Source organism: Lutzomyia longipalpis, chromosome 4 (genome assembly GCF_024334085.1).
Source record: "Lutzomyia longipalpis isolate SR_M1_2022 chromosome 4, ASM2433408v1".
NCBI classification, from domain to species: Eukaryota; Metazoa; Arthropoda; class Insecta; order Diptera; family Psychodidae; genus Lutzomyia; species Lutzomyia longipalpis.
The window spans coordinates 16,902,409-16,923,375 of NC_074710.1; the positions used below are offsets into that span (position 1 = coordinate 16,902,409).

The 20,967-nt window shown below is 34.2% G+C and overlaps 2 protein-coding genes across 2 annotated transcripts in view; one reads left to right on the forward strand and one right to left on the reverse strand.

The window, feature by feature from the left end:
* Positions 1–20,967, forward strand: part of LOC129795284 (toll-like receptor Tollo) — a 650,843-nt gene that overhangs the window by 542,713 nt on the left and 87,163 nt on the right. The gene's annotated exons all lie outside the window — the stretch shown is intronic.
* On the reverse strand, positions 995–1,705 carry LOC129795319 (microsomal glutathione S-transferase 1-like). The gene is made up of 3 exons (XM_055836468.1): positions 1,565–1,705; positions 1,315–1,394; positions 995–1,238 (listed from the first exon to the last, which is right to left on the reverse strand). Exons 1-3 carry the CDS (start codon positions 1,694–1,696, stop codon positions 995–997), a joined length of 456 nt encoding a protein of 151 aa, XP_055692443.1. The 5' UTR covers positions 1,697–1,705.

The window sequence follows — 20,967 nt, forward strand, 5'->3', positions numbered from 1 at the left end:
TCATCCCCGAATGCTGTTCGTCTTCGCAGGAAACCCGACCGCGACAATTTAGATTAATTAAATGTCCAAAACATGCACTTGGATGCCCAAATAGTCTGTTTGTGTGAAGTAGCATGAATACTGCACCAGGGGATGGTCCAAAAAAAAGTTGTGTACATTTTTTTTGCACCAGCAGCAAAGTTGGTAAACGACAGCAAAATTTATGTGTATCGCCACAGTTTTTTTTTTAAATATATTTTCCGCATTTGCTGGCTGTTATTGGGAGGGAGTTTGGGGGAAGAAGGCGCACGGAAAAAAGGGGGTGTGAACAATTTTACGATATAAATATTTAGAGAGAGGGAGCATGGAAAACCATTGCACTTCAATGGGGTGTGTGTGTTTATTTCACGTACATCTGCAAATTCCAGGAAATGAAATTGATGGGAAAAGTTTTTTTACCCGCTCTCTGCTACTCACCTGAAAGGTGCATTTCAAGTGCAATTTGCTTGAAGTATATTTGTTGAAGAGAGAGAGAGGGAGAGAGAGAGAGAGAGAGAGAGAGAGAGAGAGAGAGAGAAAAAAGTTGTTATTTCTTTTAAAAGCTTTTGAACGTTAGAAGATTGCGTTTAAGATTTGTGCGAGAAAATTAAAATATTATTTCATTGAGCATGTGGCACGTTAGGTGGCAATTAATCATAAATATTCAATATTTTAAAATGTTTCTTTGTTCTTGTAAAAATAAGTCATTTGTATGACTTGAATGATTTATTTTAATTACTCTTTCTTGTGGTTTTTTTTTTACAATGGTTATTAAAGGAAAGTTACAAATTCATAAAACTTTGCAATATTTTATGCAAAAAGATCGTTAAAAGGAGACTATTTACACAACTGTGTGCAATGAATTTATTTATAAACCCAATTCCACCCCAATTTATTCGGAATAAAATTTCTTTCCCAGAATGAATAATCTCCTTTTGGATATTAAATACAGACAAAGAATAAAAAATAAAAAATTTCACATAAAGAACAAGATTGTCTTGAACGCCATGTAGAGGGTAGATGCGAGACATACGAAGAATGCCAACCCCCGAGCAGGTTGAGGTACAACCCACACAGCGTAGACAAGAGTATGGATGATCCTTGCAATGGCTGCAATTCTAAAGAGATTAATTGCAAGTGTTGGCTCGGGATTTGTCAACACGTAGAAGAATGCCACAAGAATGAATGGAAAAATATTCTCCAAGTCATTTCGATGGGCTCTGTGAAACATAAAAAATATATATTTGTGATCTATATAGCACACATGTTGTACATAATGTGAAATTTCTTTCATACCGTCTCACACGTTCTACGTCGGGATCGTCAAATTTGATCTTTGCATTGTATTTCGCGGCATCTTCTTCATTTGCTGAAACCTAACAACAAGCAGAATGGAAGAATAATTAAAAAAATCTACATTAAGGCGTTTACGAACTTACATCGTCATGCGATTAATGAGATAATAATTGAGATTGTGTAAGACCTCCAAAAATAATTATTTCGAAAAAAACATCATTCTGATAGAAAAGGATTTTCTTCGCTTTACCTTCTTTGTCCAACGTACTCGTCCTGTTAGATAGGCCATAGCCAGGGTTTTCACGAGAAGAACAACCGACCAAAAAGCAAAAGATCTGAATACTTCATTCTCATTGGAAATAATATCAAAGAACTTCACCATGATTTAGCGTTTTCAAACTGCCGAAAATTATTTTACATCCAACACTCAACACAATTCCCAAAGAACTGACCTTCTGATTGATTTTGTGGAAGCGTCGTCGAGAAAATCAGCGGCACATGGATTAAGATTAGCCACCTTGAGATATGTATGTATGAATGTACTACATATACGACATATACATATTTTTTTCATAACGTACAACATCACATAATACCTTCCAAATATTTTTGTTTTGATATTTTGCCACAAAAGTCTTTTGCTTGTTGTTTTTTACGCATCTTTTGACTAATTTCATAATATTGCGTGAGAACAGTCTTTAATTCTTCTGGTTCTAATACTCATCAGCTGGGTAATTATGTACAATGTATAGCGTAAAAAAATGTAAAAATAACAATGAATAAATGCGCTAAATTCTTCAATAGTTCCGGATATGTTAATTTTAAGCAAAAGGTAAAAGAGACATATGAAAAGAGTTTTATTGAAAAGGAGTTTAGTCACAGATACTTGGATAAATTCCTAATACGAAAAATAATTAGAAGAAGGCTCAGAAAGAAAAAAAAATCAAATCCTTGGAATCAACTGCGAAAAACTGACAAAGATTTGTCTAAAAATGGTAATAATGACGTCATAATTGTGTTTTTATCCCTTTTAACCTTCTGTACGCCATGACCAAAACTGTATAGAATTTTTCGCAAAAAAAGTAAATTCTTTCGGTCAAATGTACATTAATAGACTCCTTGGTACTCCCTAAGAAGCCTTTTGTCCATTTTAGAACACAAAAATAAATTTTAAATGGATTTTTTGATGATTTTCGCAATGATATTTTTGAGCTTAGAATTGTCTAGAAAGTGACAAAGCGAAGAGAAAAAGTAATTTTGACCGTTACACCAATTTTCGAATTCACTCTTCTTACGTTTTTGTTAATAACATTTTTTCTGGTGGTCGGATTGATCTCTTTGTCAACAATCTTCTCAGATAACCGAGGAACTTATTTCCAAAAGCTTGGTTCTATACCTCTAAGAACTAAGGCGCAATTAATCAAAATAGACATCACAACTATGTTTGAGATAAAATCAGGGATGATTGGAAGGTAAAATGTTAGATAGGTATTAAATAATCAGACAAATAAATTTTGTTCTTCACAAGATTTTCGGCTTTTCTTGACCCATATCGTCTATACTACATATTCCAAACATTTTCTTCAATTTAAATTCAAAGCAACACGAATTTTCCAAAGTTTCTCTCAACCCAAATATCTCTTCATTTGGTGTTGCCGATCAAAATAAATTGAGAGTGTTTTTCACACTCGAATTAAATTCAATATACTATATAGGAGCTCAAAGTGCGGTATTTCCCATTTAATACGCTTATAGAGAGAGCGCGGAGTGAATGTTGTTGTGCATTGAAATTCTTCGAAGCAGTAAAGAAGGCTTTACACGCGGACGCCAAGAGAAAAGTTTCCACGAATGGTAAGTCCACAGGAGAATTCCGATGAAGTATTAGAAGGGCCATCAAACCAAAATGATTTCCCTATAAAATTCCTCCTTTTTCCTCCCTATGGGACAGATTTATTTATGTTTGAAACTTAAGTTGAAGGTATATATTATGTGTACAATTTAAGTAGCAATTTGCCTTCCAATAGATATAAATAATCCGCTTTTTGAGGGCGAGCTGCACGACGAATGCGGGGGCGGCTATACCGCATTTGCTCTTATAGAGGAGCTTGCGCCGGGAAAAGCGTGAAAATACTAAAAGAAACATACATATAAAATGCAAATTAACTCCACACAGAGATACGGAAGAGTGCAAAACACGAAGGGTGGTGTTTCCATTAAAACTAATGCATGTCTTAATTTGATAAAATCTCACTCTAGCAAAGGGCGAAAGATGCTCCATCTTGAGACGCAAATCTTCTCACACACAGAGTGAAGCTGCTCTATATTCATGAGTGTTGAATTCCAAAAGTGCGACCCTCTCTTTGGTGGTTTTTGCGTGTTTGAGAACTTTCGCGCAAAGATGAAACTTAATTCACTTTAATGAGTTCGACAGCCTCTTATCTCATGTTGAGGATATACAACGCTTTACATTCTATCTGTACTACGTACCCCACACCACATGGAAATTAACGAAAATTCAACGACTGTGCTTTTTCCATTTACTTAATTTAGTATTAGTTGTACGAGTTGTAGAAACCACTAACCACTGTATTATATATTTTGTCTTGATTTACTTTACATTCTATATATTTTTTTTAAATTCCCTTCAACGGATTTATTTGAAAAGATAAGGAAAACTTCTTTGAAGTGAAAAATAATTGATTTTGGATCGTTTTCTTTTTAAATAATTGGAATTTTCAGCTCCACTTGTTCATTTTTAGAGATAAGACCACCAAAAGTTGAAAAATTATTCTTACAAAAATTCTAAGAACATTGGCTTGGCCGATACTTTTTCTTCCTTTTCATATATTTTTTTTTTGTTGATAAAGGGGTTGCCATTTGCTGATGATTCCCCTGATTTTTTAAAAACATTTTTAAACATTATTCACTAGTCAGACAAACTAGAGATTTCTTTAGAAAGATTCAAGATTTTAAGAAATCTTAAATTTCACGGAAGAAAACTTATAGAAACTAAAAAAAAAAAACTTAAGTCTTAACAATCTTAAGTCTGTCTAATTAACGAATTTTACTGACAACAAAGATTTAAAAAAATTTTTGATTAAAGAATTGTTTGATTTAGAACAAGTAATATAACTCAAATTAATTTAAAAAAAATTATAAAAGCTAACCAGGGGTGTAGCCAGAAATGTATTCTATTCCTTTACATGCCTTTTTTAAAGCTTGACAATTTATTCTAACGTTTGTGATTAAATTTCTAACCTTTAACGTTTCTTTAGTCAATTTTAGTCCATTTAACGTTTTTTTTTTCAAACGATTTCTTCTAAAACGTTAGGGTTTCTTCTAATATTTAACGTTTCTTTTCTTTACAGTTAATATTTTTGGACGTTTGACGTTTCTTTTAACTTAAAATGTATTTTTCTAACGATTCTGACATTTCTAATTTGTTTGAAAACAATCTTTTCGTTTTTTTAAACGTATTTTAGCCTGGAACTAATTTATTTTCATTTCTAAAGAAAAAAAAAACGTTAAACTACCTGAACTTTAAGGAGCTGTTCAGACACCCTTAAAAATATTCAATAATGCTCAAATTGACCCCTTGTGACGGTACACATCGCTCTCATTAGTGTAAGTTGTAAGTTTGTTTTGCTTGCATTTCCCTTTTGGGCCAAAACTTTGGTGCAACGTAGCCATTGCAGAGTGTGTCCTCACAGCATCATTGCAACCTCCCCCCGTTTTCTTTGATATTGCATTTTGCATGGTTGTGAGCATATAATTCCAATGCAAAACAAGAGGACGAATGCATATCTCTTGCATGTGGTGCCCTGTCGCCCTACATACGGCCTAACCTGCCAGATCCCTAAATTAATTGCTTTTTCCCAGGTGGTCTTACAAACTACAATTCCTACACAGTCTGACACAATCATTATGGGCCTTCATGGGCAGAAGCGTCCATCGCTCTTCTTGCAGCTCAAACGTTTTTTTCTTTAATCTTCTTGCATTTCTCAACCCATTTTGCGCTTATTTTTACATCATTTTGTCAACACAGACACTGAGTGAGAAGAGGATGAGGATTTTATTATTAAAAATACATAACATTTTTTTATATTCCCTCCATGGCGTCAAAAGCCACGTGTTGTGTGTGTGTAAAACCCACCCTTGTGAGCATTGAAAAAATATATCATTCCCATCATTATTTGTTAAACACGAATCATGTTGTTTCCTTTGAAGTTATGTCACCATTATTGTCTGCATAAATGTAAATGTTTCGTATACATTTTTTTATGCTCCAAACCATTTTTTATGCGTCACACCAACCCATTTTAAACATAAAAAATAATATATAAAAATGGGCGAAGAAGTGTATTTAGAATTATGCTATTTCCATAAAATTTTGTACTCTTGAACCATTTTATAAGGGGAAGACGGCATGGGGAGAAGGGCAAAAGGGCAAAGTGAAAATGCCAACGTCAAGTGTCGTAAAAGTAAAGCTCTATCTTGCATTCCCATATAATATTCCTTCAACTGCGTGTAATACGACAAAGGGGGGAGAGCAAAAATATTAAGAATATATATTTTTTAAGTGAAAACCCATGAATTTTCCATTACTGAAATGACGATTCTAATGTCTATTTACACACCGAATGGCTTTTTATTACTTTAAGTATAAAATATATATTTTTTATTATTATTTATTCTTGAATGTGAGAAAAAATGGTGCAAAAAATTTTATATATTGAAAATAAGCGCATGGAGCGTAGGGTTCGTGTTACAAGCATGTGGAAAGATTTCTTTTATGTAGGTTATCCAACCCAGAATATATACGTAGGTAGTATTAATTTAATTTATGTACGTACACAGTCTGTTGAAAAGGATAAGAAAGGAGTTTAGTCACTGAAAAATCGAAAATATCATTTTCCCCTTCTCGTAATAAAATTCACAAAATTAATTCATTTTCTCCTCTTTTCTTTCCTAGCAAAAAATAATTCAATTTATGCGAAAAGTTTCAAAGAAGGGCATTGACCATCACCTCCCTTTGAATTATGCAACCCCTCTTCTCTCCCCCACTCAAAAAAAACCACCCCACCCCGTTAATTCACGCTTAAATCTAAAATTTTAATACAATCCCCAAAAAATAATATTGTGGTTTCATTCAATTAGCCCAGTTCCGCGTGCCAAAATCCCTGAGAGATTACGCGTTGGTGTGTATTTGGGAGCATACTAACGTCAAAAATTTATCCCCTGCTGCGAAAGATGCAAAAAAAAATTTAATATTTGACTTTGTCTGCTATTAAAATTAATAATTCGGTGATTTTCTGTGTACCAAACAATGCTGCTGTGCCATACTTTGGAGGAAGGAGGGAGAAAAAAATGTTTTTGGGGGAGATTCTTGTGCCAAAAATAATTGTATATATGAATGAAACACGCATAAATTCTCATTTAAAGTCTGGGCTATGGAATCCCCCCTTTTTAAATTTTCATAACAGCCAAAGAGAAAATGTTGTATTCAGCTGCAACCCGCGCGCGCGTCTCTTAACCCAACAATGTTTTGTGCGAGGAATCAAAAGCAAAAGGCATCCCACCCTCGCAATTTCTCAGAGGGTGTATGCAAGGGGGGGGGTGACTTTTTCGCATTGTATTGTTATACTTAAAATAATAACGTAGAAATAAAAAATATGTTAGGGAAATTGTGGTTTTCTCCCATCATGATGTTGTGCAAGGAGAAAAACAAACGAGAGAAAAAATGAGGGAACCCCCATGGGGCGAGCTTGTGAGGGGGTTAAAAACAGAGGCATTAGGAGAAATGGCATTGACGGAACACGAAAAGAGAAATGCAACCCTCAAATTGCCCCATCAACAAACGACGACGACTGTGGATGTTGGCATATTCAAAGCATCCCACCCCCTTCTCCCCTTCATTCCAAAATCCCTTGAAAATTTATACATTTTCATCACAAGGGCTGTGTGTGTGTGGTGGGAAAGCTAAACGAGGGATATTCCCTGTATTTGTGGGAGTGTAATACCGAAAAAAATATCCAGAGTTGATTAAGGGATCAAAATGGATAAAATATTGATTGGATTTTGCTTTAGAACTACCATGGATTTCCCTTTTATATTTATTTCCAAGAGCTAAAAGAACTGAACTTGCATTGATTGGAGTCATTGGCACATTGCTGGAGCTAATCCACACCACAACACTGAAAGCAACTGAATAGAATGTAATTTATTAGTGAAAGATTTTGAATTTTAAATTTTAAAAATGTTAATGCACTTATTGTGTCTTAAAAAGATTCTTGACTGTAATTTTTAAAAATTTAACACGTTAAAGGCTGATAAAAAACTCAAAACTATTTTTTTACACAACGTGTAATAATCACATGTAAAAAAACCCTTGCCTAAATAAAATATTCCGAAATAGTTTTTTACGCGACGTGTACTAATAAAGTGCAATAAAGTGTAAAAAAAATCCCGGCTGGTCCCATAATCTTCATATTCGATTTACAATTCCGTGACATTTCTTACGTTAGCAATTGGTTTAAAACCTGACCTTCAATAATTTTACCCGGCTGGTCAACAAGATAATGACATTTTTCTCAACTTTATCAGAATAGTTTTTTTTTATACATTTAGTCAGCAGATTCAGCTGAATAATATTTTTCTATTATATTGCTACGCGTATAAATTTTATTACTTTAAATTTTGCAGCTTTAACTACGTTTACCTACTCTACGTGTAATAATTAGTCTTTACTATTGAAAAAAATTGACCCAGCTGGTCAATTTTTATTTTTACGAATAAATTGAATAAGAAAAATCTTATTATATTTTTAATGTAATTTCTTTGCAAAATGGATCTATTTAATAAAATCAGATCAATAATTTGCTAAATAGAACGAAAAAAAAAGAAAATTCTATTTTTCTTGCTTGACCTGAAATTTCTTTGCAGTAGTGTAATTGAAATTAAATTTTAATTCACATAAGAAAAGACAAGTGATTGAGTAAACTATTTGTATTTAATAATAAAATGCAGCCATTCACCGTGTGTTGTCTCTGCAATATGCAAAAACTGTGGCGTCTCTGCAAACCAATGTTATATACAAAAATGCATTCTCATGCAATTCATTTTGCCTCAAATATAGGTACGAACACATAACGCAGAGACATCCCGTAGGGATGAAACTGCAGCAAAATATGTAGATATGTACTCATGGGTACCTGTCACGATGATTTCATGCGCGGTTCACAGGGTACACACATCTAGATATTGTTTAATCGGTAAAACAAACAGAATATATGAGCTGCATATGAAATAATGCTTCCCATGGAGATTTATAGTGGAGAGATGGGCTCATGGGTTGCCCATGGAGCAAATAGGAATAATCTCCACTCAATTGAATCTGAATTATTCGACCGTTGACCAGATATTTGGGGTGCAGCACTGTATACCGCAGAGATTTCACAGTGCAGGAGAATAGCAATTTACATTGTGTAGGAGGGAGTACGGGGGGTGGGTAGGTGGCGGTGGGCGCCTCTAGGGTTAGAATGTTTAATTATAATGAATTCTTTCCTCTTCATCGGCCCCAGATGCCCCCATTCGCATCACCCATTCGCACAGGTACTCCACACAACATATCCAATCCACCCACACAATTAAGAACATTTATATGCTGTCAATACCGTCAAGAGGGGATTATTTTTGGGGGAGAAGAATGAATTTTCCCCACATGACGCAATTGTACATTGTTGTTAGGGGATGCTCTTTGAGTTCAAAATTGTAATTCTATCGCATCGTTGACCATTGATACAAAATTAGAACCCTTTTTGTTCGCCAATCACAGTCTGTTCAGCGAAGGAGTTTTTTTTTGCTCAAGAAAGATTTCTTTTCAATGTAATTTAATCTTAATTAAATTCGATTTTAAATTTAGTTGAATTTAATTGAATTAAAAATATCTTGAAATCATCATAGAAGTAAAAATTACAAATAGACCGGTTGGATAAACTTTTTCGACAGATGGGCTGTTTATTATATGTAAAAAAATGTTAGGGGTTTATCTCTTTTTAATATGATAAAATTAGGAAAAAAAATACCAAAAGTTTTAAAACAGAAAAAATATAATGAATTTATTTGGCACGTTTAATTGAAAATCATTGAAGTAGAAAATGTTTACCCGGCTGGCCTATTAGTTTACTTATACTCTCTGTTATCAGTTTATTTGAGATTTTTAATACTTTGTCTACGGTAATCATAAGGTAATCTAAAAGCCTATATGACGTAGATATCCTCCAGTATTTTTCCAGTTAACTTGCAGTAATCTTGCAGATTCTATGATGCAGTATTCATGCAGTTATCTAGTAGTAGGTATACTTCAATTCAATTCAGTTAGCATTTTATTATGCAGATTTCTTGCAGTTTACAAGCAGTACCATTGCAGTTTCCATGCAGTTTCTTTGCAGTATCAATGTATGAGAAAGTGGAGTAATTGTGGCGAAATCGTGGAATGCCCCGAATTCCCCCAAACACCTTAACCGAAATTAGAACACAAACAATAAATTGTACCTATAAATATGGCAAGAATATTATAATAAAATCAGTTTGGAGTTAGAACTGAAGAAGTGGTGTTTAAATTCTCTACACGTGACCAGGAAATTAAAATCAAATTATTTAATTTAAAGTAGAAAAGTTATTGTTCTAATTTCGGTTAAGGTGTTTGGGGAAATTGGGGACATTTCGCGATTTCGCCACATAATAAATACCGTGTAAAAAATGTAAGAAAATCTATAAAGATTCCTTCTTCTCAAAAACTTTGACATTTTTCCGATATTCTCCTCATTTTACTGGACAGTCTGTGCTGTGTCAGTATACACATCTTGTGGGGCCAAATCAAAAGTGATGTCGAGTTCAGGGACATTAATTGATATGACATCCCGTGTGTTAGATGGAGGGCGAGTGTCTTTAATCGATGGAGTGGTTGGTACTTCTATGTGACACATTCACCCCATCTCAGTGGCTTAGAGAGAGTGGAAAGACAATAAAATCTGCTACACTTTCAGAATCCATTTAATTGAAATAACTCATCATATACAATTCAATCCTTACCACCCCCGCAAGTAACCATCTCTAAAAACTAAAATTACTCTTTGGCATTGCTTCACATTTTGCTTGTGTGGAGATGATGGTGCGCGCGGTGTTTGTGATTTGTTTGCTTGTTTATGATTTTCACTTCACACATTTCCACTGTAAATAAATTATATGTAATTTCTTGGTGAGCAAAATACTGCACCGGAAGCCATTTGTCATATAAACTTGTTACGCCATTTCTTCGAGTCATAATACGATGCTAAATGTCTCATATTCCACACATATTTCCCGTGAAATTTAGACTATTTATATTAGGCAGAATTAACGAGGAAAATGAGCTCCATTCCTTGGGCATAATTGGTTGCGAATTTATGCTTATTTATGCGGTGAATTAGAGGGGATTTTATGTGGTGGGATTAAATCCCTTTAAATTAGCTAAAACAGCGCGGGGTCTATTCAACAAAAAAAATGAAGAGACTTTCTCCCGCGCTTTTGGCGGCTCTTATCAAAACTCTGATGCAATTAACACTCCAATCGTTGCGCGCGTCTGTTTGAAGATGTCGGCAATTCTTGCACACAGTGATTTACCGCCTTTCTTGTTCTTCAATTCCTCTCTCTTCTTTTATTCTCTTTCACTTCTCATCCAAAGATTTATTCACACTAAATTGCCTAAGATGGCACACGTATCAAGAAGAAAAAAAAACTATTCACATTTATTACTGTGAAAACACCTTAAAAAAAGCAACATAATTCAGCGGTCCTTTAAAAAAAATCTCCGCATGGCTTTTTTTTTAACCATCCTCATCTCATCCACATCGCACCATTTCCCATTATTGCCACGACAAAGTACATGTATGTAGTTATTTGTTGAATTGTTCCAGTCGCAGCAAAAGAGAACTTATTATATGAGTTATATGGTTATTACAACGTTTGCATGTCACCTCCAGAGCACAAAAGAAAATTCATGAATGTATGGCAAAAGTGACTCCAGCAGACTGATTAATGGACAACAATAAATGGGAGTAATTTGAATTTTATTTATTTAAAAAAAATTCTATTGCCCTCCACATATCACCGCATTTGCCGCTCTGACGTGAAAAACATTGATTTGTTGCAATCAATTATTCATTTTCTGATCCAACTATCTGTATTTTCTTTTTTTCCCAACTTTTTCTCTTCAGTGCTGTAGAGATTACGATTGAAAATGCCAAGGGGGTAAGCATTTTGGAGGAAATTTGACTAAATTTTCTCTTTAATTAATTTTTCTTTGAGATTTTTTTTAAAGTTTGAATAATATTCCCATTAAAATTAAGAAAAGATAGATGGAATGTTTTTAAGAAAAAATTTTTATTTAAAAATATTCTATTTAGAATATTGCTTCATATTTTAGGTCAGAAATACTTAAAAAAATCATTTAAATTGATTTATTTCAATGCATTCATTAAAATGATTAAACCACCAGGTGTCTCCACTGTTTCATTTATCGTAGCCGTCGTAGCCAGAAATCAGTTCTAATAACTTTTCTTTCGATATCTATTTTAATTTAAAAGACGATGAAAATGTATTTAAATGACTTTGAACTTTGACATTTACTTTCTTACTAACGTTTGACGTTTCTTTCATAACATTTATTTTTCATTTTAACCTATAAAGCTTCTTTTCTATTTTTTGGGAAATCTGGAAATTATATGTTTGACGTTTCTTTTTAAACGTTTGACAGTTATTTTTGAACTTTGACTTTTTTTTTAAATCTTAACATTATGCTTGAAGTATTGTTATCGTTTGACGTTTCTTTTGTAACATTTTAGATGTTTTTTTTTAAAGTTTGACAGTTCAAACGTTTGATTGATTTAATATTTGACATTTGTTTAAACGTCTGACGCTTCTTTTCTATTAAGGTTTGTCAAAAGTTTTCTAATATTTGACACATATTTATTGTATGACATTTCTCATTTATGTTTAACGTTTATTTTAAATGTTTTTCGTTTTTTTTTTCTAACATTTGATAACTCTGCAATCATCTTAATTTCTAAAAAAAAGTTTGAACTTCTTGAATTTTTAAGAGGTGTTAGAGACCTAAATACCCTCACTGACGTCGCCTCTGTTCAAGTTTTGAAGCTTTTACTTATCTCAAGTATTACCCCCTTTGCTTAGTGATAAGCATATAGTTCTATCTCCCATTGAATTGCTATGTACAATAAGTGTTGTCTTTAAGAGGGATTTGTAACGTCTTTTCCTTATTGGAAATGGATGTTATTTGTAAAGAAAAATCCATCAAAACAATTCTCTCAAACCACCATTTATCACTTTCTCTTCGATAAAATGTTCTTTTCTATTTCTCTAACAAATGAAAGAAATATTTTTCCATTGAAAAGATTTCTTGTTCTGATTCTTTATTGTTAATTCAAAGAAATGAAAAAAAAAGAATGAAAAATCATTTAAACCAAAGAAGAAGAGATAGTGTCCGAGAAGAAATCAATTAACAGCAAAATCATCTTTCTAGATGAAATTCTTTTGTAACTGAAAATGAAGAGTTGAAATAAAAAATCCCGCCACGGTGTGCGGCAAAGTGATTTTGAAGCCATGTGGAGGAGATTGAGCATCAGATGATGCTTAAAGAAGCTTGAACGGGTGCACTTGCCCCAGAATAATTCATGTCATCTTTCAACGCCCCCATGCTCCACATAACAAATAATACGGGAGGCTTTTCGGCTGTCATGTTTACACTAATTCGAGACAGACAGACGAGCTTCTCTTCCATGGAGGCGCATCATTCCCAAAAGGGGGGGGGGGCAGGCAACACAAAAGGGGTGCTGACGAATGAACTAATGGCGCACGGCGGTGGGCACAAAACATAACACACAAAATGAAGAGCAACGAGAAAACGACAAGCCAATAATTTATCTCGCGGAATGATTAATTACCCCAAAGCGAAATCCTTATGGGGGCCTCGTTACAACGTCGCAGCCCCACATCAAGTTCTGGTGCGAATCTTTGCCTTTTCAGCACTCCCACGACTTTGGAGCATTCACGGGAAGTGTCTCCATAAGCATAAATTTCGTTAAAGGAGGATATTTTATCAGTTAAAATGGGATTTCAGTGTTATATAAAGCACACATTTATGAATAATTGACAAACAGCCACACTGGATAAGATTATTGAGTCATTAATCTCCCACCAAAACCACCCGAATTAACTTCTCGCACGCAAATTTATGACACACACAAACAGGCTCCACCAGATTTTCAACACACACCACCATTGAGAGCCAAAAAGGACCCAAATTGCCATTAAATCCTCCTCCTCTTCCAATTTTCCCATGAAATATTCATTCTCATATATAGTTAATGAATCAAAGAGAATCAATTTTTGATACTATGGATTTATTATTTGTCCTCAGAAATATTTTATTACGTATTTTTATTTAATTAAGATCGTTGGCAGTGGAGGCGCCGGGTGGAACCAGGCGTCTCCATATTGTTTTGTAGAAAATTTTAAAGAGTCAAGTTTTGATTGGAAAGCCGAGAAATCTTATGCTAGTTTGAAAGGGAGATTTTATCCCTTATTAATTAATTTTATAAAAAAAATATTTTACCTAAAATTTAAGGTCTAACAACAAGGCTTTAAGGCTTAATATCTTTAAAAAAAATTTCACGCTAAAGAATATTTTGAATGAATTACAATTTGGAAGGTACTGTCTTGTTCCGAAAGCTCTAGCAGAATTGCGCGTTTAACCCTTTCGCGTTTTTTGGATCATACGCTGACACAAACGTGAAACATTTTATTTTTTCAATTATTTATGAATGTAATTGTTTTTTTCTAGTTAGAAAAACAACAAATTCACGCAAAAGACGCCAAAGAAGACATTCTGACTGAGAAAAGTCCTCTGAAAGCATTCATAAAATAAATATCATAATAAAAGAGCTCATGTTTCAATGTTTTTATGTTTCACGTTGAACGCGAAAGGGTTAATTCTGAACTGAGATTTCATTTCCGACGCTGACTGGGGGAAAAATAATTTTTCCAATTGACTTCATCATTTTTACGTCGGCTACACAAAACTAATGAAATAAAATAAAATAAGTGAAATTTCCCCCCTTCCCCCTTATTCTTACTTTCATTTAAAAATTTAAAAAAATATATTTATTCAATTTCATTTTGGCGAAAAAAAAAACGTACAGCGAAAAAAGCTCCCAACAATCAATAGTGATGGCTGTAAATGGGGCAAAGCCCTTTTGCGGACTTGTTTGTGCTTTCACACCTCTTTTAAAAGGCATCAACCCCATCAACCCCATTGGAAAATCAGCTTTAAAAAATACTATTTTCGAGGTAAAAAAAAAGTCGCGCCAATTTCAAGCATTTCTGCATGCTTTTTGCAACACTATTGAGGTGGAAACTTGAGGGAAAATGTAAGAGTCATATGGGGGTGACTGATAAGACTTCAAGGTAGGGTTATTTGCAGAAAATAGACTCGCGTAGTATTGCAAAATAAATTGAGGAGAACCCTAAATTGGGGGATGATTATGGGGGTGCTGTTGGGGGGAAGTTTTGCAAGTAAAATTCCACCCTCTGAGTCATCAATAAACATTTTCTGTCATCTGCCGCCTGCCCCTGTCTATTTATTCCAATATTCGCATAACATTTCTCCATAGGTGTTTCATGTTTGTCTGTTATCATATGTCGCCAGGAATGTAAACATATGTGGTGAATTATATTGCAAAGAGAGAAGCATATTTTGTGGTTTCACAATTGGTCTGCCCGTCTCTCTGGAGGTGGGGGTGGAATGGCTGAGTGTGACGACGAGTAAAATAAGATATGTCATCGTGTCATGACTTTTGGGAATTTTCATCACATCGCAATGGAGTTTTCTTTTGCGGCAAGAGGGGGCAGAGAAACTTGTACTGGCAAAGTTTTCTCTTCACTTCCTTATACATACATACATAGCACCAAATGATCCACCCCCATCACGGAGGATGAGAGAGGGAGGAAATGCCTTGAAAATTTAATTTATTCATCCAACCAACAATCACATGCCTCTCTTTGTGAAAGTGCATGAAGGGTTGAGAATTTTCATGAAAAATACGCGGTTTTTGGATTAAATTGAAGTGTGATGAGAACTTCGCAGTGTGCTCTCAACCCCTTCCGTTTATAGTTGAAAATAAAAAATAATAAAAACTTATTGTGAAACACGTGGGGGTAAAAATATTCAAAAGAGCGATATTTCACCTTTTTTTGCCCCCTCACCTCACCCCTTTGCAATAGTGAGAATGCACTTTGCTCTCTCACTATTTCTCGCCTTTCTTGTGCGGTTTTGCAAACAGCAATGTTTATGGCTGTGTGGCTGTAAATTGCAGACCCCGGAACTTGAGTGTCTCATTAAAATTTCTGCACCACTTTATGGGAAATTCACTTTGGAATATATTTTCCACCATTATTCGAGGGGGGGGGGTGAAGGGGAGTTGAGTATAAAACTAAAAGATCAAAAATACTGCGCATAAATGTGAGAAATTTGTCACTGAATGCAATCTTCATTTCCTCCTCTACATGGGGCAAAAAAGTTCCCTTTGAGTGGGGCTAAAGAGTTTATGCGTCTTTATGTTCTTCAAAGCACCTTTGCACAAAGACTCTACCCTTTGGAATAAGAACGAGTGGGGGCTTCCCATAATATTTAGTAGTTTCGCAGTTGAAACCGTTTATTGAACTGTCAAAAAAATTACAAGAAATATTTGAAATTTTTTTTGAATTATAATTGGGAAATTTTCCTCTAATTCTATTTATTAAATTAATGGGTGGAGCTAATGTACAACTGATTTATTTTTTAAATATCCTAATTTCTCAAAAATTGAAATTCTCAACTATTATTCTTTATTATAATTTTTTAAAAAAATCTATATAGATGTTAAATTTTTAGTTTTCCTTAAAGAGTTTTATTCATCATATACGGACTCAGTCTCTGTGAATCGATTTATCCGTTTTATCAGGATTTTTTTTTGCTTTTCTTCAGTCTTTGAAAATGCTCTGAAATAATTTAAAAATGAAAATTCCTTACAACTGAGAGACTGACTCCATACATGCTGAATAAAACTATTTCTTTTAACTTTGGTTGTGAAGAAAATTTTTAATTCTATTCTTCATATTTTTTAAAATTAATTTAACACGTAAATAACAAAGAAATTAAGTTCAAAAACTGTAAAATTTATTTAGTTTTCATTTTAAAGTTTTCCCATCCATTTCAAATTTTAACGACAATTTCTCTTCATCACGTCAACAAGCAAACTACGTGGAAAATTTTTCTTCATAAAAACTTTAAATTCATCTAAATGGGAAAGCCTTTAGAGGATAATTTGGAGCAATTTGGGAGGTTTTTATCGACTCTTTGGCAGACTACATAAACAAATTAAGTACAATCAGTGGGGAAAATTGCTCTTTTTCCAGACAAATCGTCCATTTGGCCGCTGTCCAAAAGATCTTCCCTGCTTTGCGCTCTTTCCTCAATGTCCTGCTTTGGGAATTTTTCTTTCTTTCTCTTTTCGAATAGGAGAGGAGTGTGGGGAGCTTTTCCCACACAAAGCATTGCATGTAGATAAAAAAAAGTCCCAAAAACATGCACTTCAAATTAATCAGTCATTCCTCCACAAATTGCTTCGCTTGTAAACTTATGAAAAATGCATTTGTGAAGACTTCCTAACAGAATGGCGGGAAAAACAATTTCCCAGCGTGTGTGGGAAAATCCCTTTGAGGATTAAATGATAAATCTTCCGTGGGTGAAAGATAAATCTCCGGTGTGTCGCAGACAAAGGAAAATGAAGTGATTTTGAGATGAAGTTTCCGGAAGCGCCTTTGGGCGGGGTGGGGGTGTTACAGCGCGCACACACAAAAAAATTGTTTCAGAGGATAAATTGGATGTAAATCTATACCTTTTTTTCGGTGCAAAGTGAAATAGAGACGTAATGTAGACGAAAGGAGTGGAGAAGGGATTCTAGGGGGGTGGGTGGAGGCAAAAGAAAGTTTTCCCCGTGCGCGTCATCGTCAGAGAAAAAGCCAATATATAGTATCACCGAAGCGTGCACAAAAGAAGAAGAAGTGGAATCTTTTATAGCAAAGGAGAAATATAATAAAACACTTTTCAGGACATGAAACTTCTTGTTCCCTTTTGCCTTGTGCGGGAGTAAATATTTACAGATACCATCCAATAACCCTGGCAAAGTCTCCTCTCTCACTTTCTTTGGGTTTTGGGTGCAAAGAAAATTCCAAGACACCCATGAAGAATGACTTTAGGCTGTGTATTTGGGATATAAATGTATATAGCGGAAGATAGGTATATTTGTTCCAGGATATATTCGTTCCCAATAAGATAAAATATTGCATATTCCACCACCCCACAAGCCCGCCTTTTCCAATATTTAACTTTTATTCCCTTCACTCTCGTTCAAATCATTTTCCTCCATCTCGGACGAGAGAAGGACTTGCAATAAGAAATGCCGAGAAAAAAAAAAACAATGCGAATCAGCAGACGGTATAATGGGTGGCATCGTTAAAATGTTTCCTCTCTAGAAAATAGGGGTGGATGGGGCTCAAATAATACTCCATAATAAATACTAACGTATTAAGAGATGTATTCTCAGTAGATCTAATTCATTCAATAGAAGAAAAAACTGGAAATTGAGCAAATTAAAAAATCAATTGAATAGAAAAGGAGTTTATGCACCACTTTTAGGCTCTTAGCACATAACTGTCAAAAAGATAGCAATCACGTAAAATATTGCTGATGAACGTAAAATATTCAAGTAAAATCAAACATTATTTTCCACTTGACTTTTGAGTCAGTTAAGAAAGATTATTTCAAAAATAGTTATATTAACCACGCCCCTATTGTATCTCACTTACTGTGTATATCAGCATGAAGCAAATGCGAGATGTGGTGTATGCTTGAAAGATTTTCCTGATTTTTTTTTACTCTTTAGTAAATTACATTTTTTTCTATTGTGTTGATGCATTTACTTGATGCCTTTTATATGTATTTAATTTTCCTTGACAGTAACTGTCATTAAACGTTAATGACCTGTCACTGAACTACTGTCAAAACTGACATAAAATCGAATAAATCTCTTAACCTTTGGAATGCGGAGGCCTTGGTAGTTACGTAGAATGCGAAGGTGGGGTCGTTGAACGACCCCAAAAAGAAGGCCAATTTTCTCCCAAACTATACAACCTGGAGTTGTCGGGTTAGTGCCTATAGATTCCTTATATAGTCCTCTTGCACCCTGCACCACAAATTCGCCGCCCTAAAATACTTAGAAGGAGATATTAGGGAAAAACATTTTTCAATCATTTTTCACAATTTCTTTTTGAGAAATTTGCCAAGAAACTGCAATTTTTTTTTCACTCTTCCCCACATTCCCCTAACTTCCCGCAAAGTGATAAATGGCAATATTTCTCGAATATTCTTTATTGTTTTGCACATTTACATGCTTCTAATTATGTTTTATGTTGTTTATGCTCTAAAAAATTTTCCGCAGCATGACCGTTACACCAATTTTTGAATTCCCTTCTTCTACATTTTCCTTAATAACTTTTCTTGTGGTGGTCGGATTGAGCTGAAATTTTTACACAACCTCCTCAGATAACCAAAGAACTTATTTCCAAAAGATGGGAACGCTAACTTTTATAATTATTAAGTTATAGCACGAAATATAGCGCTGGGGTCGTTCAACGACCCCGCTCCGCATTCCAAGGGTTAATTTCTTTACAATTTTTTTATTTAAATACAAAATTAGGAAGAACGTTTAAAAATCTTTAATATCAATGAGTTTCTGCCCTCTGCCACTGCCTTCAGTGCCTCTACACAAGTCAATATAAACGGGAAAAATGCAAGATAGGCCCTCTGTGACATTTATCATCGCGCGAAGGTGTACGTACACCTCAAATTTCCCTCACTAACTCAACAAAAAAAAAACACGAAGAAGTAATTTCCATCCCAACTTATACCCTTCAATTTGATTAATATTCCGTCCACATTGCACTGCAGAAGTTGACATAATGGTGGAATTTGCTGGCGCTTTTTTCTCCTCATGTACCAACAATTTTTCCTACTGGAAAATTTCATATTAGGAAATGTTTTCCCCACTTCTCCTACAAGACTCCGTGACAACATTTTGTAATTCGCTACACTTCACCTTCCTACCTTTTTGGTGGGCTACCCATCTGCATTTTTTATTCAATTACCGGGTGCTGGATTTTTTAAAGGAATCCTCTTCAATTGAAAGGTTTAAAAAAAACGAGAAAAGTCTGCAAGTTTTTTTTACCTCTTTAACTTTTCATTGCACCCACGAAGGTATTAAAGAAGTGGATGGAAGAAAAAAGTGAAACCCTTAAAGAGTCTTCAGGTGTGTGCTTTTAATGTTTTTTTTTGGGTTAACTTTAACATGTAGCAAATGGATGGTTTCTTCTTCAATGAATACATATTAATTTTCCTATGAAAAGTGAAACATGATATATGGGATTAAAACATTCCACCCACACTCCCAACACTTTGTCAGTCACTCAAAACAGCATTTGATTTTATTTTGTGTCTTGAACACTTGGAATACAAACGGCTAAGTTCTGTTTTTTTCCCTCCATCTTCCTCCTTTTATTTCCTGCAAAACCATTAAATCACTCGATTGTGATATATTGGTGGAAAAAGTACTTTAGAGTGCCCAAAGTATCTCTTCTCGCAGTATTTTCGTTTGATTCCACACTCTTTTAGTGAATTTTCTGTGCCAATAAAATGCCTTTAGGTTTTGCTGCCATACAAAAGAATGAAATACGATCCGCACTGTGTCTGTGCTGAGGAGCTTCGTAATAAGAATACGATGCGTTTGCAATATTTTAATTTATTATTTATTATCGATTTACCCAAAGGCTCTAATGTTTTACGTGAGTCGTGGTTCTTGTTAGTCAATTTATTCGATTAAATTTTCATTACAGAGGAGTTTATTTATTTTGAGGCATTTTGAAGCTAATATTAGTGACCTGATTCGAATAAATAATTTTGATCCGTATTACCTTTTAAACCTAAATCATTTGAATAAAATTGTCCAGTTTGCCATAAAACACTAATAAATGACGTTAGCATTTGTTTTTTTGTGCCTTTTAAGACATGAAGCATAATATGAAAATACTTCGTCAAAACTCACCGATACAAAATCAACGGAAATGTTTCATAAATTGAAGACTATGGGCGGAATTCTCTAATCCGTGCTTAAAATTTTAAGTCAGTCTTTCAAGTCTGACTTTAAACTTTTAAAATAAAAAAATAAAAAAAATAAAGCAAAATAAAATAAAAAATATAAAAATGAAATATAATAAAGGGCGGAATTCTCTATTCAGTCGGGCTTAAAATTTTAGGTCGGGCTTGGATTTTCCTGAGTTGTTCTGGAAAATATGTAAGATTTTCTTATTAAAGAACTATTTTATTTTAATAGTTTTTTATATTTTTTTATTTTATTTTAAAAATTTTAAGTCAGACTTTAAAAAAACTTAAGGCCTTACAACCGACTTAAAGTTTTAAGCCCTATAACACTAATTGTGACGTAA

Bases quoted from the DNA above. Each gene is read 5' to 3' on its own strand.
- LOC129795319 (XM_055836468.1), bottom strand. From the start codon at position 1,696: ATGGTGAAGTTCTTTGATATTATTTCCAATGAGAATGAAGTATTCAGA. The intron at 1,395-1,564 runs GTAAAGCGAAGA...GCTTGTTGTTAG, and splicing joins GAGTACGTTGGACAAAGAAG to GTTTCAGCAAATGAAGAAGA. The intron at 1,239-1,314 runs GTATGAAAGAAA...TATGTTTCACAG, and splicing joins GACGTAGAACGTGTGAGACG to AGCCCATCGAAATGACTTGG.